Source organism: Sapajus apella, unplaced genomic scaffold, assembly GCF_009761245.1.
Source record: "Sapajus apella isolate SASKATOON/1434 unplaced genomic scaffold, GSC_monkey_1.0 scaffold103, whole genome shotgun sequence".
NCBI lineage: Eukaryota > Metazoa > Chordata > Mammalia > Primates > Cebidae > Sapajus > Sapajus apella.
The window spans coordinates 2,485,825-2,511,739 of record NW_022437043.1 but is presented as its reverse complement, the minus strand read 5'-3'; the positions used below and the strand labels follow the sequence as shown (position 1 = coordinate 2,511,739).

At 37.5% G+C, this 25,915-nt stretch overlaps 1 protein-coding gene across 10 annotated transcripts in view; it reads right to left on the bottom strand.

The window, feature by feature from the left end:
• KDM6A (lysine demethylase 6A) overlaps positions 1-25,915 on the bottom strand; it is a 191,656-nt gene that overhangs the window by 101,050 nt on the left and 64,691 nt on the right. For all 10 annotated transcript variants that reach the window (XR_004262774.1, XM_032258554.1, XM_032258555.1 and 7 more), the window contains 2 exons: positions 16,338-16,387; positions 631-689 (listed from right to left, as the gene is read on the bottom strand). Coding sequence is in view for 8 of the 10 variants with exons in the window: in XM_032258554.1 (XP_032114445.1) it covers positions 631-689; positions 16,338-16,387 (109 nt within the window). In the remaining 2 variants the exon portion in view is untranslated. The remainder of the gene's footprint in view (positions 1-630; positions 690-16,337; positions 16,388-25,915) is intronic.

The window sequence follows — 25,915 nt, the reverse complement described above, 5'->3', positions numbered from 1 at the left end:
AATGGGGCAAAGGCAATAATATAACAGGGTACTACACTTTACAGTTTAGAAAATCTTATGTATTATTATATTTAATCTCCAACTCTGAAGTGGTACTATTGTTTTACAGAGAACTAAGAGTTTATGATCTGGTGCCTAGTTACTGGATATTGGAAAGTGCTATTTGTTATGTGGCAGAGAGAAGCAGTCAATCTTGTCTAGAAGTCTGAAAACTAGCCATCATAGATCATTTACCCACATATCTTGACATCGGAGATCACAGTCATTCACCAGTTCAAATAACCTGGGGAATACCAGTCCATAATGAATGACTGAGAAATTCCAAAAAGCTTTCTAATCTAAGTCTTCTTCAACAGAATCTTATACTAGATCCTTTTAGGAAAACATACGACTCTAAAAATCTAAGGTGAGCCAACACCCTTGAAGGAACAATCTAATCATTTTAAGACACTGCTGAAAAGTGTAGGTTTAACAACACTATATATTCTGTATTTATTACACACACACACACACACACACACACACACACACACGCACGCGCACGCGCGCGCGCACACCAAGCACAAACAAAACAAGAAAACAAGCCATTTACTGAAATCAACTGGAATTACTGGTTTTATGTCGACTTACCACTGAAACGCATTATAATGGAAGTAGACCAAACCAAGACCATATAAAAAGGCAGCATTCTGTAAAGGAAGGGAAAAAAATTTTTAAGAAAAATACTTCTGTCTACCATATATGATGTTATTACTGTAAAATACGGTATCCAAGATGCTTTAAGTCTTAAAACTCTATCATGCACTACAATATATTTGCAATATATTTTTGAAACACTAAAATAACAGTGATCAGATGACACAGATTCCAATCAACTTAGAGAGGTATTCCAGCTTCTAGTTAATCAAACCAGCCCTGAAATAAAAATACTAGCAGAAATTCTAAGGGCAAATCTAAAATTAAAAATCTATTCTTCAGTAATATAAAAATGCTCAGTCTATGTTATCCTATTCTCTCTTGCTATATCTACATTCTTTCTCTGGTCCTTTCTGCTTCTTGAATTGGATTTTATTTTCTATTTAGTACTGCCAGGAAGGTAATTAGAATTCAAAGGAAAAGCACAATATAAACCTAAAACACATTTTAGTATTTAAGAAAAATTGTGTCATGCCAATTATCACCTAGGCCTTAACACCTTAAGCTTTAAACATCATTGTCTCCTTTTGCAGCACCAAACAGACATGCGTCAACACTTAACTTTGACCTCTGGACTCCAAATAGGGACCAGGTATTTATATAATTTATATAACTGTTTTTTTCTTTCTTTTTTTTTTTTTAAGAGACAAGGTCTCACTCTGTTTCCCCAATGCAATCACAGCTCACTGTAGCCTCAACCTCTTGGGCTCAAGCAATCTTCCCACCTCAGCCTCCCAAGTAGCTGAGACTAAAGGCATGTGACACCACGCCCAGTCCCTACTACTTGTTTTCAAAAAGGGTAAATGTTAGAGTACGTAGCATTTGTTTTATCAATAACCAAGCAAATCTATTTTAGTAAATCTTCCCTATTAAAAAAAAGTAAAGCTTTCATACTGATCTGTCTGAACAAATTTCTTCTTCTAAATTATAAATTTCAAATTACAAAAGTCTCTGAATTCTAAAACTTCAAAATTTTTAAACTATTATTAAAATGCTTGTCCCACTGCCTTGAGTTGCATCTCCCAAGAAACAGACTCTGAGATAAAGGTTTTTGTGCAAGTAGTTTATTTGAGAAGTACTCTAAGGAAACATCTTTAATCAAGTAAAGGATGCCAATAAAAGATGCATTATGTAGCCGATTATGACTCTAGGCAACTGGGACTCAAGCCTGCTGGAGATCTCTGGGAGAACGTATGGAACATTTCTCAGAGTTAGCTTGCCTTAAGTATGAAGGAACTAGGATAATTATACCACAACTTCTGTAATTCATTATTTAAGGAAAAAGAATCGATGATGTTTAAAACCCAAAATGTAAACAGCTTGTCAGAGGTATTTGAACCAGAAGAACTCCATCTTGAATAAGGGGTGGGTAAAATAAGGTTGTAACCTACTGAGCTGCATTCCCAGGAGGTTAGGCATTCTTGTCACAGGATGAGATTGGAGGTCAGCACAAGATAGAGGTCACAAGGACCTTGCTGATAAAAACAAGTTGCAGTAAAAAAGCTAGCCAAAAGCCACCAAAACCAAAGATGGCAACAAAACTGATCTGTGGTCGTCCTCACTGCTCATTATACACTAATTATAATGCATTAATATACTAAAAGACACTTCTACCAGCGCCGTGACAACATCAGAACCCTATAAGGTCTAAAAAAAGGAGGAACCCTTAGTTCCAGGAATTGCCCACTGCTTTCCTGGAAAACTAATGAATAATCCACCCCTCGGTATTCAATCCCCACCACTCTATAAATTCTATCCATCATTCAAAATCCATTTAAATGCCACCTTCCCCATGAAAGCGTTGTCTTCTGTCCCACCTCAAACTAGAGGTGATTTTTCCAACCTCTAAATTTGGTCTTAGTGCTCTATCATCTGACACTATTATGTAACAAGTAAGAACTTGGTTTTATGCAAAATCTTAACAGCAACTCTTTCAAAAGGTTCTAAAAAACCCTATGAAGTAGTAGAGGGTTTCATTTACAGAATGAAGAAACTGTGGATCAGAGAATAAATTTACTCAAGAAGACAGGTACTAAGTAGCAGAAATAGGAACTGAAGCTAGGCCAGTCTCCAGAGGTCACTCTTAACTATTACACTATATATTTGTTATTTTTGTATTGACTAAACTCCATCCTATCAAACGAAAGTACCACAAAGGCAGGAATGATCACTGCCTATATTCCTAGTTATCACCTAGCACAGGGTGCACTTCCATACAGTAGATGCCCAAAGATTTACTAATCTAATCACCTAGTACAGGGGGACTTCAAAAAGTTCATGGAAAAAAAAACAAAATGAAAAGATAATATAAACACCATTTCTCAATATAAGCTCCATCAAGTTCAAGACACTTTTGTAAGCAATGGTATCAGCCATTTAGTCCAGCCCCAAGCAACTGAGGGGTCCTGAGGATTTAACCATGTCAATGCAGTCTTTTTTACATTATTTACTAAAGAAAAAAGTGGGTGCCTTTTAAAGATTTTTAAAAGTAAGAAACAAAAAGAAGCCGGAAGAAGCCAAATCAGGACCATAAGGTGGGTGCCTAATCATTTCCCTGAAAACTCTCAAAATATTGTCCTTGTTTGATGAGAGGAGTGAGCGGGGGCACTGCCATGGTGATGCTTTCCTGGGCATTTTTCTGCTAAAGCTTTGGCATTCTTAAAATATACTCATAATAAGCAGAGGTTATATATCACTCTTCGGCTCTCCAGAAAGTCAACAAGCAAAATGCCTTGAGAAATCCCAAAAACCTGTTGTTCTGATATGTGCTCTTGACTGGTCTACTTTCACTATGACAGGACCAATTTCTACCTCTTGGTAGCCATTGCTTTGATTTGAAAGTCAGTGCTTTGTCATTAAGATCATACTGGTAAAGCCAAGTTTCAACTCCTGTTACAATCCTTTGAAGAAATGCTTCAGGATCTTTTTTTTTTTTTTTGAAATGGGAGTATCGCTTTGTCACCCAGGCTGGAGTGCAGTGGTGCAATCTCAGCTCACTGCAACCTCCACCTCTGGGGTTCAAGCAATTCTCCTGCCTCAGTCTACCAAGTAGCTGGGTCTACAGGTGCATGCCACCACACCCGGCTAATTTTTGTATTTTTAGAGGAGATGGAGGTTCACTATGTTGGCCAGACTTGTCTTGAACTGGCTTCATGTGATCCATCCGCCTCGGCCTCCCAAAGTACTGGAATTACAGGCATGAGCTACCACTCCCAGCTAAATTATTTTACAGAGTTTGACTCTTTTTGTTGACAAAAACATGTATATATAAGGTTCAGTCCTACCTGCTGTTTCAGGATCCCACTAAAGGTCTTGGAACATATCGCTCCATAGGTAAGGGGGACAACAGTAATTAGGTTCTAAATAATAAAATTCTATGTTGTTATAATGTTAACAATTTTGGGTTGGAATGAGAATTTGATTGTAATCATCTTCGAAGACAATTGTATTTTTATGCTAGGATATTAAGAAATAAAACCACGTCAAAATATCATAAAAACATCAAATGTCTTAATCTTACTGTATTATGACTCTAATTCCACAAACCCAGTGATACACAGTTGGGAGAAACAATCTGCTATTAACCCTCTGGGTACCTTTGTCTACCAAATCTGGGAAAGAAAGAAAAATACAATACGATAAAATAAAACAAAACAAACCCTACTGGGGAACAAAAAAAGGGGAAGTTGGGTCTATCATAAAGGTATGAATTTCCAAATACTTTCTTTATAATTACCTCTATCTGTTACATATACCATGAATAACTGAAATTACATGACTCTTAACACTGAACAAGAAAGTCTAATGGTACTGCAGATTTGAGATAGTGGTAACAATCTCACCAGTTGACCAAGCCAAAAAGTAGTCCTACTTTTCTTCTCTCACCTCCTGCTCATCAATAAACCATGCTCCTTCTATTCAGAGTTCATTTTACAATCTAAAAGCCTTTTAATCTACCCCTTCTCCATTCCTACTATCTTTCTCCTGGTTAGTTAGGACCTCAACTTTATATACTTGTCTTATTTCAACAGTTTTTTAACTTGTCTCCCCAACTGTTGCCTCTCTCTCCATTTCCACCTTTCAATCTGCCCTCCACACCACTGCCAATGAGCTTTCAAAAACTCAAATATGGAAGTGCAAAACATGCAATTTCTATTTTGAATTCCTCTGAAGAAGAGTCCCCACAATCTAGCTTGATTTACAAGGGCCTTCATTTTATGACTCCTGCTAAAATGTTCCCAATCTCATAGCCACCACCTCAGTCAGGACAAATAACATGCAGATCTGTGAATAAAATACAACCTTATACATTTCTATGATTTTAACCATGTTTGCTTCTGCCTAAAAAAGCCATTGCCATCTTTCCCTAACTTACTCCTTATCAGGCAAATTTCTATCTATCCTTTAAAAAGCAACATTCACCTCTTTCTTCCAGAAGTATTATTTGACATATTCCCAAACTCAGAGTGAGTTACAGTTTCTACCACATGCTTTTGATATGGGAGTGCTGGGAAGGGAAGAGCGTGGTCCCTTTAAATGATATGGAATGGGGGAAAGGAAGTGCTGGGTAGAGGAGGGTGTGGTCCCTAGCTAGGGCTCTACCCCCACAAATCTAGGTGAGGATAAGCACTTCTGCCTTCCCGCCCAAATGCTGTGCTTTCCAAGACCACCCTGGTCTCCTACATCTCCATCCTGGGTCTATAAAAAACCAAAACTCCAGCAAGGACGAGACAGAAGCTGCTAGATGGAAGAGGAACACATAGGTAGAAGACAAGTGGCTGGACATCAAGAGGACCTCGAAGGGAGCACGCAGAAGGAAGAGCACACCAACATACGCTGGCACATTGCAGGTCACTGACCAGTAGGACTAGGTGGAGTTCAGCTGGGACAGTCGGAGGAGAGTCGGGACCACCAAGCAGCCATCTCCCTCTGGCTCCCCCAACAGCTGAAAGTTACTTCTACTCAATAAAACTTTACACTCATTCTCCAAGCCCACATGTGATCTGACTCTTCCAGTACACCAAGGCAAGAACCCAGGATACAGAAAGCCCTCTGTTCTTGCAACAAAGTAGAGGCTAATTGAGCTGGTTAACACAAGCCGCCTATAGAGAGCAAACTAAAAGAGCACCCTGTAACGCATGCCCACTGGGGTTTCAGCTGTAAACATTCACCCTAGACACTGCCGTGGGGTCGGAGCCCCACAGCCTGCCAGTCTGTATGCTCCCCTAGAAGTTTGAGCAGCAGGGCACTGAAGAAGTGAACCACACTCCCATCACACGCCCTGTGAGGGGAACAACGGAACCTCTCCCATTTCACTTCCAAATGAATGCTTACATCTATTGTCATTTATCTTCTCCACTAGAATACGAGCCTACAAATGGTAGGGATCGACCACAAGTCGTGGTTTGATCCCTATAGCAAAGTAGCCAGCATATGTAAGTTATTCCTGCCACTGAGTAAATCAGAATCTTAGTTTTTAATAACCTGTTACACATTTTTCATAAAAGGATAATACTTTGTTGATTCAATTTATACAGAATCATTTCCTTATTATAGTCTGAATTACCTTCTGGACAATTAAAAGAACGTTAATAGTTAAGATAATATAGGAGAAGAGGTTGGCAAAAGCTCATTATAGCATCATGCCCAAAGTCACAACACTGAAGCAGAAGTTCTTCTTCCAAAGTGTATGTGTAGTATTGTACAGCAATAATGAAATCAGACTGTAGAGGCCATCTCATAACTAATAAGTGACAAGGCTGTGATTCTGACCCCAAGTGGGCACAGTCTTGTCACTTGCTAGTTATGAGACTCATGAAAGGCCAAGCACAGTGGCTCACACCTGATATCCCACCACTTTGGGAGGCCAATGTGGGAGGAACGCTTGAGACCAGGAGTTGGAGGCCCACCTGGGCAACATAGTAAGACCCTCATTCTCTACAAAAAACTTAAAAATTAGCTGAGCATGATGGTGCATGCCTGTAGTCCTAGCTACTTGGAAGGCTGAGGCAAAAGTACTGCTTGAGTCCAAAAGTTCAAAGATGCAGTGAGCTGCAATTGTGCCACTGCATTCCAGCCTGGGCTACAGAGCGAGACCTGTCTCTTATTTAAAAAAAAAAAAAAAAAATTCAGAAAGACTCATGAAACAGGTTAGCTAATACCAATGTCTTCATCTTTATAAAATGCAGAAAGCAGTATCTATGTCAAAGGGTTGTCTGAGGAATTAAATGAGACGACACATGTAAAATACTTAAAATACTACCCGGCACTTAGAATTTTGGTGACAAGGGGGCAGTGCACCTAGTAACACCAAAAACTTTCCTGGTGTTGCTGAACCACAAACTGGTTCAAAAACAGAAGGAATTATAATTAAAGCACAAAGGGTTTTTTAAAAAGTATTCTGACAGGCTGGGCATGGTGGCTCAGGCTTACAATACCAGCACTTTGGGAGGCTGAGGCGGGTGGATCACCTGAGGTCGGGAATTTGAGACCAGCCTGGCCAACATGGTAAAATCCTGTCTCTACTAAAAAAATAAATGCAAAATTAGCCAGGTGTGGTGACCTGTAGTCCCAGCTACCCGGGAGGCTGAGACAAGAGAATGACTTGAACCTGGGAGGCGGAGGCAGCAGTGAGCCGAGATGGCACCACTGCACTCCAGCCTGGGTGAGACAGAGCAAGGCTCCATCTCAAATAAATAAATAAATAAATAAATAAATAAAATTGTACCCCAACAATTTCATTTACATTTCCTTATAGTACAGTTTCCAAAAATAAGGCCAATGGCAAGTAGCATACATATTGAAAAACTCTAATACAAATTAATTAAAATATTAGATGATATATTTTAAAAGGATCTTTATAAATGAATGGCTAAGCTGGCAGCAAAAGGAAAAGGGCTGAAGAAAAGAAAAAGATAATAGAGGATGGTAAACAAACACTGAAAGCCACTAAAATACCCTGAGATTTAGGAAACAAATTAGGTACCACACAGAGTTGTATCCAAGATTTCCCACATAATTCTGAACCCCTGGGAATTCTTTCTTAGTAAAATGTTGGAACTTCCTCCCAAAAAACTAACAATGGAACTGCCATATGATCCAGCAGCCCCACGGCTAGATATAAATCATAGGAATTGGCATCAAAATTTCAAAGACATATCTATACTTCCACATTCATTTCAGGATTATTCACAATAGACAAGATATAGAATCAACCTAAGTATCCACTGAAGGATAAATGGACAAAGAAAACATGGTATATATACATCTTGATATACTATTCAGCTTTTAAAAGAAGGAAATTCTGTCATTTGTGCAACATGGATGAACCTGGAGGACCTTGTGTTAAGTAACATAAGCCAGTCACAGAAAGACAAAACGGCACAATCTCACTTATATGTGGAATCTAAAAAAGTCAAACTCAAAGAATATCTATCTCATAGAAGCAAAGACAACAGTGGTTACCAGAGGCTGAGGGAGGGTGTGGAAAGGGAATTGGAGAGATGCTATTCAAAGCGTACAAAGTTTCACTTAGACAAGAAGAATAAATTCTACTGATCAATTGCAGAGCAAGGTAACTGTAGTTAATAATAATGTATATTTCAAATATTCATCAAAAAAAAACAAGTGTGTGAGGTTATGGGTATGTGGAAAAATCTATCATACCTCTAAATCCAGTTGTAGAAGGAGTCAAAAAATAAAATGCAACACAGGCAATATTTGAAGATGTAGTGGCTGAAAGTTTTCTAGTGCTGAAAGCAATAATCCCAAGATGCACAAAGATGAATAAAGAAAAATCCCATGTAGAAATGGAATATGCAGAAGAAAAAGAGATCTTTTGAAAGACATTAAGAGAGCTGTAAATCAGCTTCAATACAGCATCAAAAGAGCTAAAACAACACTAACAACTAACTTTTCAAAACTATCCAGGAAAACTGGAGTCACTGAAAATTCAGGCCCGGCGTGGTGGCTCACACCTGTAACCCCAGCATTTTGGGAGGTGGAGGTGGGTGAATCACAAGGTCAGGAGTTCGAGACCAGCCTGGCCAACATGGTGAAATCCCGTCTCTACTAAAAGTACAAAAAAATTAGCTCGGTATAGTGGCGGGCACCTGTAATCCCAGCTACTCAGGAGGCTGAGGCAGGAGAACTGCTGGAACCCAGGAGGTGTAGGTAGCAGTGAGCCAAGATCACACCACTGCACTCCAACCCTGGCGACAGAGTGAGGCTCTGTCTCAAAAAAAAGAAACTTCAGTAAGAAGCTGGGTATGGTGGCTCACATCTGTAATCCCAGCACTTTGGGAGGCAGAGGTGGGCTGACCACTCGAGCCCAGGAGTTTGAGACCAGCCTGGGCAATATAGTAAGACCTCGTCTCTAATTTTAAAAAAGAAAGAAAGAAAAAAGCATTAGCAATTAAAATTATTTTTAGTTATTTTTAATGGTAAAGATAAATTTTTATCACATGCATTTTTTCACACAAAGAATTTAAGTGAAAAAATTAAGATATTCTAAGTGTAGTGTCCAATTCTGAATCATTTTTTAATCCTGTTAACCATACTCTCATCCATGTTTTTCCACACAATATCAACTACTGAGCCATCAAAAATGGTGGTGATATACCATTTCTTAGAAGATTCTTCCACTGTTGCCTACAAACCCCATTTCTGCAAGTTTTGACATCACTTTTTTGACCTTACCACAAGGTGTCAATGAAATGTTTTCGGTCAACAATAAAAACTCCTTATTTCCTCAGATGGTCTACAAATGACTTGTCTACTGCAACAATAGGCTACAGCTATCTAATCATGCCAAGAGGAAAAACAACAAAGATGAGTATGCCCAGGCACTGACAACCATATCATGACTACCAGCTGGCCAATGGAGACTTAAAATGGCATGATTATTACATACCTTGATCCAAAAATTTAAACAAAAAAGGTGCATCTTTGAAGGAACAAAAGCAGTATTGCTGGCCCGGCAAGGTGGCTCACACCTGTAATCCCAACACTTTGGGAGGCAGAGGCAGGCAGATCACCTGAGGTTGGGAGTTCAAGACCAGCCTGACCAACATGGAGAAACCCCTTCTTTACTAAAAATACAAAATGAGCCAGGCGTGGTGGTGCATGCCTGTAATCCCAGCCACTCAGGAGGCTGAGGCAAGAGAATCACTTGAACCCAGGAGGAAAAGTTGCAGTGAGTTGCTAAATTTTATTAGGTGGTAAAGATCCGGATATTTAAGGGAACATTCTTAGTTTGTAGAAAGGTATTTATAATATGAAGGATTGAAATATCATGTTATCTGAATTTACTCTGAAATATACATATAGGAAGGAAAATACATATATATGGGGAGAAATATTTAAAATGAATGTTATAAGCCATGATGAAACTAAGTCAGGAAGGCATTAAAAAACCACTAAGCAAATAGTTGATGGTTAACTATCAACTTAGTTAAAATAAATACAGAAGATAGTGAAATGAGCTAAACACCACCAAAAGAAAGTAATAAAACAAAGCCAGAAAATGGGACATTCTATAAGACAATTGAGCTGGTCTCTTTAAGCCAGTGACAAAAACAAAAACACAAAAGGGATAAGAGTGGAGGGAGACAATGCAAAAAAAAAAAAAAAGACACCTAAGAGACATACTCAGTTCTAACCTACAGTCCTTGACTAGATAGTGGTTTGGACAAAAGGGCTGTGGAAGACATTTCATAATAAATTAGGTGAGGGGGAGAGGAGGAGGGGGAGAGGGGGAGGAGGCAGGGAGAGAGAGGGAAGGAGGGAGACAGAGAGAGGGAGGGAGGGAATAAACACAAAGAAAGAAGGAAAAAAACTAGAGATGATTGACAATGTCAAAATTTTATTGTTTGAAATCAGTATTAAAATTGACAAACCTTTGACTGAAGCCAGGAAGAAAACAGAAGGCAAAACTAAGTATCAGAAATTAATTAAGAACCTAATTATAGGTGTATGTGACCATAAACAAATGTAGCAGAGATTTACAACATAAAAAATCAACTGGTAACTAATAAAACCAGTAGTATAAAATCTTCCCACAAAGACATACACCAATCCCAGAGAGTTTAACAGGTTGGTTTTATCAAATATTCACGAAACTACTTTTACAAGATTATGTTTAGCTATTTCAGAAAATACAAGATGGAAACATTCCAAACACTTTTAATGAAATGTTTACAATATTGATAACAAAAGAAACAAAACTCTCATTAATTACAAAGGTAGGATAATCTATATAGAAATTCCAAAGTTACATAGTCAAATCACCTGTTAGTAAAAGTTAGTGAAGTTGCTTGATAAGTTTAACACAGAAAAGTCAACTGCTGTTCCATATACCAGCGGAGATAAAAAATAAAATTAAAATGGCACAAATAGCAATAGAAGTGTAAAATGTAAAATATATTATTTATAAGATGCACAAGAACTTTGTGAGGAAGTTATAAAACTTCACTGAGAAAAGATGACAGTTTCTTTTTAAAATACAAAGTCAATGCAATCCCGAACCAATCCCTAAGAAAAAACCATTGTATAATTTATTTAACTTTATCTGATCTCCAGCACTACAGTATTTCACAAGACATTGACAAATCTAAGACTTCAAAACAGTGCTAACTGTTGCAAATGCATTTATGATCTGGCCTTTGGCTTCCTTTCCCCCATGCTGAGTCCTATAACGCTCAACAACCATGTCAGGCTCTAAAAACTATTGCCAGCCAAATCCTTGTTTTGTTGTTGTTATTTTTAGTTTGTTGTTTCTTTTTGAGACAGAGTCTGGCTCTGTCACCAGAATGGAGTGCAGTGGCACAATCTCGGCTCACTGCAACTTCCACCTCCTGGGTTCAAGCAATTCTTCTGCCTCAGCCTCCCGAGTGGTGGCTGGGACTACAGGCACACGCCACCACACCCAGCTAATTTTTGTATTTTTAGTAGAGACAGGGTTTCAGTATGTTGGCCAGGGTGGTCTTGATCTCTTGACCTCGTGATCCGCCTGCCTTGGCCTCCCAAAGTGCTCGGATTATAGGCATGAGCCACTAATGTCCGGCTGCCAAATCCTTTTATTAAGGCCCGGGAACTAAAAATGATTTTTATATAAAAGATTATCTAACCACCTACATAATAACTGATTTTGCCTCTTGGTCCACAAAAACCTAAAATATTTACTATTTATTTACTATTTTGCCCCATAAGAAAAAGTTTGTGGACCTTTGCCCTATACCAACAATGTGAGAGTTTCTGAAACACCTATTGCACTTCTGTGTGCTTCTCTCTCATTTCTCTTCTTGGAAAGCTTGACCAGGTCTTGTATCTTGAAAACTCCTATTAATCCTTCCCTAAAGTTTCATCTTTTCTGTGAAGTCTTTCCTAATCCCCCACTCAGACTTTCCCATACCCTTTAAACAAAGCATGTGCACTTCTGCCTCCAGCACAGCCTTTAACACCTCTAATACATTACTTAGCAAAACTTTACTATGTTTACACGTATCCTCCTCACAGAAACATGGGAGGAGAGGAGGAGCTATCTTACTCATCTCTGTATTGTCAAAAAGCCCCCATCAACAAATATAAAAGCCAGACTAGACTAAATTGTGTAACAGAAAAAGACACCGGAAAGTCAGAAAATGAGCAGATTCCACTAAGTTATTCCACCACCTATTTGTGCTGACTTGGATGCTTCCTTCATCACCAGGATACATGATATCTAGTCCATAAAGTAAAGGAATTAGATAATAATTTTTAAGATGTGTTCTGCTTCTAAACTTGTAAAATTCCCAAAGAATCTAACTCTTACTCCAAAATATACTGCCTTTTAACTTTTCTTTAAAAGATCTCACTCTCCCTATGCAACAATCTTGCATGTTCTTCACATGTACCCCAAAACCTAAAATGCAATTAAAAAAATAAACAAACAATAATTTATATATATAAATTTTAAAAAAGATCTCACTCTCTTGGTCTCCTCTAGGCAAAAAAGTTTTTTAGATTTAAAAAAAAAAAAAATTCAGGTCAATTTAGGCATTAAACGTGTTGAAATATTATAGTTCTGTTTTCCCTATAAGCTCTAAATATTTTCATATTATGAAGCACTTCCAGACCAATATATTTAAATATTGAATATATCTGTGAATTCGAAAAACAAACTGGAATTAGAGGAACCTTGAGTTCTCCCACTACAATAATTCTCTCTTCAACATTTCTTTCCTACCTGATATTAACCCATAATCCCACATCAGTACAAAACTGAAGAAAAAATAAAACCATACAGAAGAAAACCTCACCAATCAGGCCCAATTAGGAAAATAAGGTCAGCATAAATTCAGGGCTGGTAAGAAATACAATTTTCAAGCATGTGCTAAATCAGGCAGCAAAATAGTATTATTTAGACCTTTTTAGTGAATCTGTTTTAAGAGTAAGAATTATCTGTAATTAACATACCAAAAAATATGTAAATTAATCTATACAACAAACTGAAATATTAGGTTGGTGTAAAAGTAGTTGCAGTAATGGCAAAAACCGTAATCACTTTTGCACCAACCTAATATTTCAGTTTGTTGTATAGTTTAATTTACATATGTTTTAATACTGCAGCAGTAATATTATAAAGCCCTCTGATATTTACATTCATATAGATATTATGTACATTAAATTTACTAACCAATATTTTTGGTGTCCCAAACTAAATTTTAGCACCATCAAAACCTTCAAAAATTAGGATTGTAAAAAATTAATGAATTGATCACTATTTTTAAAAACTGCCCCCCACAAATACTTTAATCAATGTACAAAAAAATACACATCCTGCATATCTTCTAATAGATCAATTAGCTTTTCAAACCGAAATGCTGTTCTCCATCCTTCCATATTACCATAACGTTTAATCAATGGTTCTATTCAGATAGGTATCACTTCCAGAATCCAAAACCTTTTCTTTTGTTAAGTGGAAAAAAATAAGAAAGTCAGTTTTTTTTGTTTATTTTAGACTGTCTCCCAGGCTGGAGTGCAGTGGCATGATCTCGGTTCACTGCAACCTCTGCCTCCTGGATTAAAGCGTTTCTCTGCCTCAGCCTCCCAGTAGCTGGGATTACAAGCAAGCACCACCACACCAAGCCCAGCTAATTTTTGTATTTTCAGGAGAGACAGGGTTTCACCATGTTGGCCAGGCTGGTCTCAAACTCCTGACCTCAGGTAATCGCCTGCTTCCACCTTCCAATGTGTTAGGATTACAGCTGTGAGCCACTCCGTCCAGCCCTGAGTGTTTCTTTCATGCTAAAGAGATAACTCAGGGCAGACAGCCCCTATGTAACTTCAGGATGGGGGCTGGTCACAGCGAAGAGCAAAGCATGATTAGACCATTAGCACATTTCAGTCCCATTCTCCAACCTCTGGGTAGAGGAAAGGTACTGAAGGTTGATTTAATCAGTCATGCCTACATAGTAATGCCTCCATAAAAACCCAAAAGGACAGAGTTTGGAAAGCTTCTGGATAGCTGTACAAGTGAAGGTCCTTGTATTGGTCCAGGTGTTGGCCTATCCAGAGACAGCATGGAGGCTCCAAGCCACTTCCCACATGACCTCATCCTATGCATCTCTTCATCTGTACCCATTATAATAAACCAGTAAACCTCTTTCCTGAGATCTGTGCCACTCTTGGCAAATTAATGGAACCCAAGGAGTAGGTCATGGGAACCCTGATTTTTATATAGCCAGTTGCCAAAAGTTCCAGAGGCCTGCACTGGCATCTGAAGTGGGGGTAGTCTTGCGGGACTTAGCTCTCAATCTGTGGGATTTGAAACTATCTCCAGGTATTGTCAGAATTGAACTGAATTAGATGACACTCAGCTGGTATCCACTGCAGAACTGATTGCTTGCCAGGTATGCACGGGAAAACCCACACACATTTTGTTACAGAAATGTTCTGTGCTGTTGAGAGCATAGGAGGAGCTGAATTTTTTCCTATATCCTCAGACCATTCATTATAAAAACATAAAGTAGGGGGAAGAGGGAAGGGAAGAGCCCTCGAAGTAAAGTAACAACAGAAGGGAACATCTTCAATATAAGTCTACAAAAACCCTACAGCTAATATCACATTCAACAGTAAAAATTTAATGTTTTCTCCCAAGAAACAAAACACGGGTGGTCCCCTTCCATGCATTGTATGGGAGGTCTCTGCCAGTACAAGGCAAGGAAAAGACTAAAGGGCATCCACAAGTAAGAAAAGAAAAAATAAAATTTTCTTTATTTGCCGACATCATAATGTATATAGAAAATCCTATCTAGAGCAACATTACTAGAACAATATAATTTAGTAAGATAATAGGATACTAGATCAGTATGCAATAAGAGCAATATGCAATTAAAAACAAAATTTTACAACCACTCCAATCACAATAGCATCAAAAAACAAAAGCAGGAAATAAACTTAAAACATATGTGATAAAAACTAGAAAGTACTGCTGTAGAGTCTTCAAGAAGGCTAACAGAGGGTGAAATACGGCATATTCATGAACAAGCAAAAAAATCTGTGCACAAATGTTCACAGCAGTATTATTCACAATAGCCAAAAAAGCGGAAACAATCCAAATGCCCATCAACTAATGAAAGGATAAACAAACTGTGGTATATTGATCTAATGGAAGTGTTGAGCAGCATATAGAAAAACTGGAACCCTCATACACTACTGGCGGGAATGTAAAATGGTACAGACAGACATAGGAGGAAAAAGTTTTGGCAGTTTCTCAAAATGCTAAACACAGATGTACCCTATAATCCAACAATTCCATTTCTGAGTACCTACTCAAGAGAACTGAAAATATTATAGCATGTGAATTATACTTGGATAAAGCTTAAAAAAAAAACAACCCAGAGATTAGAAAAGATATTTTCAATACACTGAAAAAATAATATATATGTCTAAAACTTCTACACAGTGGTCTCAAAATCTCTGCATAGGATGACTGTTGAAGGGCTTTCCCAGACAAAGCCAGTCTATGAAGACTAGAATAAGAACCTACTTCAAAAAAAAAAAAGATAAAAATCCACAAAAAATCTGAAATGGCAATTCAGATTAAAAAATCTTACTGGTCAATAAATTTAAAAGTAAACACGATGTAAAAGATCATGCACTGCTTAAACTAAGATAAGAAAGTGGATGATTCATTGTTTCACTGCTATGCACTTTCATTTAGTTAAGTCTTTCAATTAGGCCTTCTTAAAAATTGTTAAGAGTTCATCATAACTTTCGCATTACACCTTCCCATTTTAGCCTGGTATACACAACTTCAGCCTTCTTTTACTCCCAGGTACCAACTTTAGAAATGAAAACCAAGGAATCATTTTGCTATTGTTATTTGTTAAGTTTTGCTTCATTTTTTACTTATCACACTTCCATCATATTTGACCAGTAAAATGTGTCAGAGGAACCTAATTCTTAATAAAATATAAGGATATTCATGTAAGGTAGCACAAACATAAATAATACTCTCTCTCCTTTTCTAATACCTTTCCCCTAGAAGCAATATTTTTAAGTAATTAACCAAAAAAGGCAAGTTCAATTCATTTTGAGTATAACTGGCAATAATCTGCCCAAAACATAAACATGAAATTGGCATGCAAATGTGCACTAACCTTCCAGTAGTCAGATTGTAAACTGTAGTACCTCTGGTATGCAGATAATGCTGGAAGAAGGAAAATAATTATGAGTCATAATTATGTCTCACTTTAAAGTCAATAATACATTTAACAAACATTCCCACCATACCACCTCCAAGCAGATAGTGATATTTCAGACCAAACAACTTAAAAATCTGGGCCCCCTCAGGAGTTCAAGAACGTAAAGCCATGGTCAGATCTCAGATCCGCACTTAAACAGCATCTAGGCTAACCCCATGCATCAACCTGACCTTCCTCAAAGATCAAAACTGGTAAAGGATTAAGATTTTCCAAGGCTACTCCAGAATTTTCTAGATTATTTGTTCTCAGAAGAGACCTCACTTCCAAGAATGGCCAACAACTCGACCACCTTAAAGAGCAAAAGAACTGTTTCTTCTGTGTCGCTTCCTATCCTACAATCAACAAAAACTTACCCCTCAAAATTACCTTTCTCAACCTCAATTACAAAATAGGACAAGCCATCCACCAAATCCATCTTGAGGCATAAAAGATTCTGAAAAACTCAAAAGTAGGTCCTGTCAAACTCAAAATTCAGTGAAGTAAATGTAAAAAAGTGAAAATTACATATGTACATTACAATTGGTAGAGACTGCCCTTCTTAAAAAACAAAATACTGATGAATAAACCCCATTCCATACCAAATAAATCAGAATCTCTTAAGGCAGGAGGCTAAGCACTTATTTGATCCTTCAAGTACAGATATGACTGAGGGACACCCTAATGACAAAGGCAGTGAAATGGAGTCTGAAGCAGGGTTAAAAAGTGGCAGCAGCTCAGATACATTCTAATATGCTGGGGATATTTACAGATGAACCAATTTATGAACTTTAGATATTGGCACAACAGAAACAAACTGCAAACATTACGTGAAATGCTTTCATAAAATTAAACAGCCAAAGAAAGTTAGGAAAAAAATTGGATGTAATGAAGAGAACTTGCTCTAACAGATATTGGAATTATCATAAAGTTGTAAGAAATGGAATTGAAAAGAACTGAAAGTCCAAAATGAGAACTTTATACAGGAATTAGCACAGTATATAGGTGGCATCTCCAATCAGTGGGGAATTATTAATGTAATCAGCACCCAAGTATTTATAAGTAAGCAAAAAAGTAAAATTTCTAACTCAAATCATATACTAAAATAATTCAATGACTACATTAAAAAGTCAGGTATAAAAAGAAGCCCATAAAACTACTTTCTAGATGAAAACATGCGGAAATAAAATTTTTTTGGTCAGCTAGAAAAGGATTTTTTTAACTTGTGGTTTACAAGCCACAAGCTAAGATATGGAAGACCACGATAAAAACTATTTGAGAAGCAAATGGCTCCCTCAACTCTCTCACTCAATCCTTGATATTGTTTAGGCAATATGACCAAAAAAATACAGAGATTCTCCAACAAAAGGCCATGGAGATCATACTCGGAGATCCCCAATCACATGCTCAGAGCCTCCAGTTCTCAATTATTCCAATAGTAAAATATGGAAAGATAAGAATTATCAGACATCTAAAGAAAACCTCTAACCAAGAAGACAAAAACTAACACAAACAGAAAAAAAAAATCTAAAAGAAAAAAAATGAATATTATGCAGGGGGAAATATACTTCAAAAAATTCTTACTAGTCTTAAATAAGGGAAAATATTGTTTTCATTGAAGGGGGTGGAGGGGGGGTGTATGCAGGAGAACAAACAGGATGCTCTAGAAAAAAAATTAAATTCAGTAAAGTATGATAGAAGAAACGCATAACTCAATGAAAAGATTAAAATGAAATTTGAAGAAATCTCTCAAAAAAATAAACAAAAAGGACACAAACAGAAAAACTGTGTCCTGGAGGTCTAACATATCAATAATAGAGCCCCAAAAAGAAAGAATAAAAAAAGAAGAAGAAAATTCAGAAAATAATTCCAAAAAAAAAAAAAAAAAAAAAATCCCACAAAAGAAGGCTATGAGTTGGTAGTTTGAAGGGTCCTACAACAAATGTGTAATTCTAGAAATAAGGCAATAGAACAATGTTTTCAAAATTCTGAAGGAAAATTATTTCCAACCTAGAATTATGTATCCAGCCAAACAATCTATTAGGCAAGTACAATAAAGGTGTTTTCCAATATGCAAATTCTCCAAAGAAAATCATCTCCCAAATACCTTTTCTGAAGAAAATTCTGACAAATATGCTCCCGTTAAAGGAGAGTATATACCAAGAAGGAAAAAGATATGGTTTATTGAAAGCAGGAGACAAAACAGAGACAAGAGGCCATGGGAATACCCAAGATGAAGAAAAAGAGTGATCCCAGGATAGCTGCTATGCCCCAGATCCAGGTCACTGAGGCTTATCATTAAAATTCTGCTGCCCTTGTAACCTCTTCTCAACCTGAGGACCAAATATCCAGATAAACCTGGCCCAGACCGGGCTTGGCTTTTTCTTGACCATGTTCTGATGAAGTTTCTATTCTCCCTTCTATATTCTACAAAATAGATGATGTGAAGGCTCCCCAGAAGTGTTAAGTGTTCTGCTTTAATTTACTTTGGTTAAGGGGAGGGGAGGGGAACACAGAACATCACAGCCAGACATGGGTTACACCTACAGAGGCAGGGAGGAGGATGCAACTGGAGAGAACACAGGCTGGTGCCAGCAGTACCATTCTATTTCTTAAATTGTATAGTAGGTAGACAGGTGTCAATTTTAATAGTCTTTAAATCATATATAGGTTTTTAGACATTCTACTTAAGTATAATACACTGCTCAATTTAAAGGGAGAAAAGTATATAAGGATAGGAAACTAGCGCAAAAAAACAAAACAAAACAAAAAAAAAAACCATTTTGCAACATATTGCATGTTACCCTTCACTAGTGACCAAGTTGTTTCTTCAACAAAGCAATAAATGAAACATTATCTTCTAATTATATATGAGATGCTGAATAAAAGATTTACCAAAAATGGAAGTTAATGCTTTCTAAAACTCTATATGCAATGTTTTCATACTGTTTATTGTAAATTGCCAAAACATATATAAATACCATATAAATAACATTCTGAATATGTTCAAATTACAGAAGCATTACCCAAAAATATCATCACATATCTGAAAAGGTAACTTTTACATATCAATAATGCTCCTCTTTTTTGCATAAAGATAATGTCAACCAACCTATCATTGGAAGGACATTAGACTATGAGAAATTTTTCCAGTTGTGGTGAAGAATTAAATTTTAAGCCATCCCGTTTCCTAGTTCTTCATGTATAAGGAGGTAGCTAGTTCATAAAGGTCACCAATTAATGGTTTTCTACAAAGAAAAGCAAACCAAATTATCAAACTAGCTGAAGAAAATAGTCAAGCAAGAGTCTGTGTAGTCAATCGTGTGGCTGACATTCTCACATCCATTTCTAACCACACCCTCATCCCCATTATTGATTTGAAAGGATTATCAGTTTCCTGGCAATCTCAGTGATTGTTTTAGTCCAGAAATGGGCACATGAGCTCAGGCAGCCCAATCACCACTGATTTATAGATGACAGACATGGAAAAGGTTCTCCGTCTACTAATGGATGTGAACAAAGAAGCATATATTACCAACTGCCACCACAAGGGAAGTATCTTAGGATGAAGCCCACAGAAGAAACACACTGAAAGTAACTGGCTCCTTCTAGACTTAAACTATGCCTAGAGAAAACCCCACCTATGAACTTCCTATTATGTGAAGTAATAAATATCCTTATTGTTTAAGCTAGAATCAAGTATTTAATACTTGTGCCTAAAAACATTCTGAACAACAGAAGACTTGGTTCCTGAGAATTTTGTGCAGTCACCATACCAAACCTGGAGATAGCCCTTTTAATGATATTACAGAATTTCTACAAATTCGGAGGGCATACTTTCAATAATTTGATGAATTATATATATATCACCTGGCTTCATTAAAATTCTCTTTTAGGATTGGGAAGCCTTTAAAAGATAGTATGATTTTTTTGAAGCAAATAAAACTGAGGTATAAGAAGTGCATGTGATGTGAAAAGATGTTACCAAAAAAAAAAAAAAAAAAAAAAACCACCCCAAAGAAATAAAAAACTAAAGAGAAAAAATTTAAAAAAAATTTTTAAAGAAGTTCATGTAATTATCAGTTGGGAGAAACATGGCATCCATACGAAAACATGGTGAACTGAGAAATAAATATGAATGCTCAAATTCAAAGTCACAAAGTTAATACTCTAAATGGCAGGAACAGATTTGTAATTGATCCATTTCTTCCATGAGCATTTGTTCCATTTCTTCCATGAGCGCTCTTTCTACTTGTTTACACATTTTATCAACAATTATACTCTACCTTCATTATACTTAGCATCTTATTTTAGGAAGATCTTAACATACTGTTTCTTAATCAGAAAAACACATTATTAAAACTTTAAAGGTACATTATACAAGTATCCATCACCAGAGTCTCCCTAGTAATACCCTTTTGACCAAAGCACATTCCTTATTCCTAATCTTTAAGTTACTTATCCATGAAAACTCCCAGTCTACTGTAACTAGAATTTTCTAAAGTCCTTAATACAGAAGGAGAGAAATCAGTTATTTGGACATCTTCATAATGCTTAAAGCCTGTTTAAGAATGATTACAGAAAATGGATTAAAGAAATGGACAATTTTCAAGAAGCCAAACAAAATCTATGATTGGAAAACACACATTTCATGTTCTTATACTATAAATATTCCAAATATTCCAGGATGGAGTATTGTCATTTGACAGGCAAAAGACAAAAGAAGAAAGAAAACTTTCCAAGCTCTAACTTAAGGCTTCTCCACGTTAGCAGCTCTTGGCATGTAACTTGCCCCCTGGCCATTTGTAACTGCTTAAGAATTGAAAAAAACAAAGCAAATTTTGCCCAAAAGTGACAGAAATGCAACAAATGACCAACTGCTTGAAGGAAGGAAGAATGGAAGAAAAATCTATCACTGGCTAGAATTTCAGGGAACTTATAAATGGGAAAACTTCCAGCTCACAAATACAAAGAAACAATTTTTAAGAGTTTCGAGATTTGCATATTAATGTCAGGAATGATTATTATACTCCTCTAATTTCTTACTTCTGAAATTCTTACTATCTATCCTTTAAGTCTCTTACCTCTAATTTATATGTTTATATTTTTGCTATATACTTTGAAGTAATCTGCTACCTGATTTTCTAATTAACTTAACTCAGTGACTCTTTTGCCTATAATTTACCACATATTCATAGATATTAATACATATTATCTATTAATTAACTGCTCCTAAGATCCATCACATATATTTATCTGAATATATATATGCTTGTGCATATATATTGTGCCCAGGGTTTTGTATCTCTCAGGTTGTCCTCCAACCCACAGAAGTGAAATCACTGCATCATCGCCACAGCTGAAGGCTTATCTGTCTGAGAGCCCCATGAGCCATTTGGCTTAGGGGGTTAATGGGTTAGCTTTAGAATTAGGGGTAAAAAGGAAGTATAGTAGACACTGTAAAGAACACTCATATACCACTTCAAGAAAGAACTGCTGGGAGTTCAGCTTGCTGAAAGCCTCTGTTGAGATTCTACAGAAGCTACTTCAGTTGCAGAGAGCCAACTTGTCCATGATCATACTTCTTCCCAGGCTGGCCCATGTTCAATATGGAATAACTGGAGAATAAAGGCATGGCTATCTTGACCCAACTTGGTATAGCTCTCAAGGGCCATTCTGACTCCAGAGCTTCCCATGAAGTTAGTAAAGGCTGCCACAGCTTAATTTCTCCCTCTGTCCAATATTGGTTTTATCCTCCACCTTCCCAAGCTGTTGAACATAAAGCAAACTCCTTACTAAACATCTTGTATGCTACACTCCCTCCTGAGGAACAGAATGTACAACAACAGGCTGAATGCACTGAGCCTCTATTTTCCCACAATCCCCTACCTAATTACTATTTTAAGACTTAAAATAAATTCCTATAAGCAAAATGACCAAATAAAGTGACAGGACTTTTTTTTAAACTCTTCATTTACATCACCAGCCAGAAAGGCTAAGAAAATGTTTTACAAAGCTTTTTTTCCTTCTGTATCAAATTTGTCTGAAATAACAGAAAAGATAAATGATTACCAAATTATACCATCTTCAGACCAAAATTTTTTCTGGAATTGTTATAAGACAGAAAGTAGATGAGAGCAAAATGACAATTAAGGGTAAGAAAAACCACACCCCAAAACATACACAAAACAGGTCCTACCATTTTCTACTGTAGAAATATTAGCTCCCCCCCCCCGACCTCCCGCAAGGAACTAAACTCAAGAGGAACACCAAGCTCAGGAAACTTTCCTCAGAAAAGATGACTATGAATCAGGGCAAATAATTACAGGGCTGTCTTCAGAAAAACAAAGCTAGCAAGTCGCCTATGTACATATACCTGAGCAGTTCACTCACAGAATTACATGTTTATTATACGGTTTATTCCAGGGAAGCTATGGTTTATAATGTGTTCTCTAAAAATAAGTATCTATTTGCCCAGGGTTAGTAGTTCTCTTATTCTGTACTGGTTCCAAAGAGGAGGAGGAGGAAGCAGCCAAAGGTAACAAACGTCTCTATAAATTGGTAGTCTTGAGAGTATGAGTGTGTGTTGAAGAGGACCTGAGAGGGCTATTAGAGACCGATTCTAGTTTTGGACTTGCAGAAAGTGAAGAGAACAGATAGAGAATTTTTTTTAAGGGGAAATGTGCCTTAAAAAGCCTCAAAGAGGATTTTTAAAAATAACAAACTACATCTAGGAAATAATAGAAACCACCAGCTTGAATATTAAAATATACTGACTATATCTGCATACCCCCGCATTCATTTTCTCCTTCTTCTTCCCCCTACTACACATTAATCAAGCTGCTGACTACTTATCAATGGCCAGATCATCTACACAACACTAAACAAAGCACATGTTTTCAAGGACTTAATCCTTAAGATTATCCTTCTCTTCTCTTACTAGATTACTCTCACCAGCTACTTTGCTAACACAGTCTAGTTGCCACATGCCCTCCCTTCTAAAAAAGAAAACACATATCCAAGATGAATGCCCCTGATTCATTACCTTCATATCCAAAATTTTTATAAGTGGCCAGGCACAGTGGCTCACATCTGGAATCTCAACACTTTGGGAGGTTGAGGTGGGAGGATGGCTGGAGCCCAGGAGTTCAAAAATAGCCTGGGTAACAAAGCAAGACCTCTGTCTCTACAAAAAAAATACAAAAATTAGCTAGGCATGGTGGCATACACCTCTAGTTCAAGCTACTCAGGAGGCTGAGGTAGGAGAATCATTTGAGCCCAGGAGCTTGGGGCTGCAGTGAACCCTGTCTCACATAAATAATAAAAAAAAAAAAAAAAACAATTTATAAAAGAAAAATAAAGCTATAGTCATAGTCTAACAGTGTTAACAGATTTATTGTTTAACAACCACTAAGTAGCAAGTACATACAGCCCCATATGTAAACCTAATTTTCAAGTCTAGGTCTCTCTGTACATGCTCTAAAATTAGCATGTCCTCCAACTACATAAAGGTGCAGCAATAAAAAAGTAGCAGATTGTATAGAATTCTACAGGCATACCTCGTTTTATTACACTTCGTTTATTGTGCTTCACAGATATTTACGTTCTTTACAAATTGAAAGTTCATAGCAACCCCGCGTAGAGCAAGTCTATTGGTGCCATTTTTCCAACAGCCGTGTGCTCACTTAATGGCTCTGTATCACATTTTGGCAAATCAATATTCCAAACACTTTCATTATTACTGTATCTGTTATGATGACCTGTCATCACCAATCTTTGACGTTACTAATGTAATTGCTTTGGGGAATCATTAACTGTGCCCATATAAGACAGTTAATTGATAAATGTTGTGTGTGTTCTGACTACTCCACCAACAGGCTGTTCCCTGGTCTCTCTCCCTCTCCTTGGGCTTCCCTATTCACTAAGCCACAACAATATTGAAATTACGCATATTTAATAACCCTACAATGGCCTCTTAGTGTACAACTGAAAGAAAGGGTTACACAATTCTCACTTTCAATCCAAAGTTAGAAACCATTAAGCTTAGTGAGAAAGGCACTTAGAGAGCTGAGACAGACCAAAAGCTAGTCCTCTTGTGCCAAACAGCCAAGTTATGAACACAAAGGAAACATTCTTGAAGGAAATTTGAAGTGCTACTCCACTGAACACACAAAAGACAAGAAAATAAAAACAACCTTACTGCTGATATGGACATGGTCTGAGTGGTCTGGATAAAAGATCAAACCAGCCACAACATTCCCTCCCTTAAGCCAAAGACCACTCCAGAGAAAGGCCCTAACTCTTTCCTGGGTTCTATGAAGGCCAAGAGAAGTGAGGACACTGCAGAAGAAAAGTGTGATGCTAGCAGAGGCTGGTTCATGAGGTTTAAGGAAAGAAGCTATCTCCATAACATAAAAGTGCAAGGTGAAGCGGCAAGTGCTGATGGAGAAGTGTAGCAAATTATCCAGAAGGTCTAGCTAAGATTATTGATGAAGGCAGTTACACTAAACAACAGACTTTCAATCTCCATGAAACAGCCTTCTATTGAGGAAGATGCCATGTTGGACTTTCATAGACAGGAGAGAGTTATCAACATTTGGCTTCAAATTTGCAAAGGACAGGCTGACTCTCTTGTTAGGAGCTAATCCAGGTGATGCCTTTAAGTTGAAGCAATTGCTCATTTACCATTCAGAAAATCCTAGGGACCTCAAGATTTATGCTAAATCTACTGTCTGGGCTCTATAAATAGAAAAACAAAGTCTGGATGACAGCACATCTGTTCACAGCACAGCTGACTGAATATTTTCAGCCCACTGTTGAGAACTATTGCTCAGAAAAAAGGATTCCTTTCAAAATATCATTGCTCACTGACAATGCACCTGGTCATTCAAGAGCTCTGATGGAGATGTATAAGAAAATTAAAGTTGGGCCGGGCGCGGTGGCTCAAGCCTGTAATCCCAGCACTTTGGGAGGCCGAGGCGGGTGGATCACGAGGTCAAGAGATCGAGACCATCCTGGTCAACATAGTGAAACCCCGTCTCTACTAAAACCGCAAAAAATTAGCTGGGCATGGTGGCGCATGCCTGTAATCCCAGCTACTCAGGAGGCTGAGGCAGGAGAATTGCCTGAACCCAGGAGGCGGAGGATGCGGTGAGCTGAGATCGCGCCATCGCACTCCAGCCTGGGTAACAAGAGCGAAACTCTGTCTCAAAAAAAAAAAAAAAAAAGAAAAAAGAAAATTAAAGTTGTTTTCATGCCTGCTAACGCAACATCCATTCTGCAGCCTATGCATCAAGGAGTAATTTTTACTTTCAAGTCTTAATTCTTTTTTGAGACCGAGTCTCACTCTGTCACCCAGGCTGAAGTGCAGTGGTGCGATCTCAGCTCACCGCAACCTGCCCCCCCAACCCCACCCCCCAGGTTTTAGCGATCCTCCTGCCACAGCCTCCCGAGTAGCTAGGACTACAGGCATGCACCACTGCACCCAGCCGATTTTT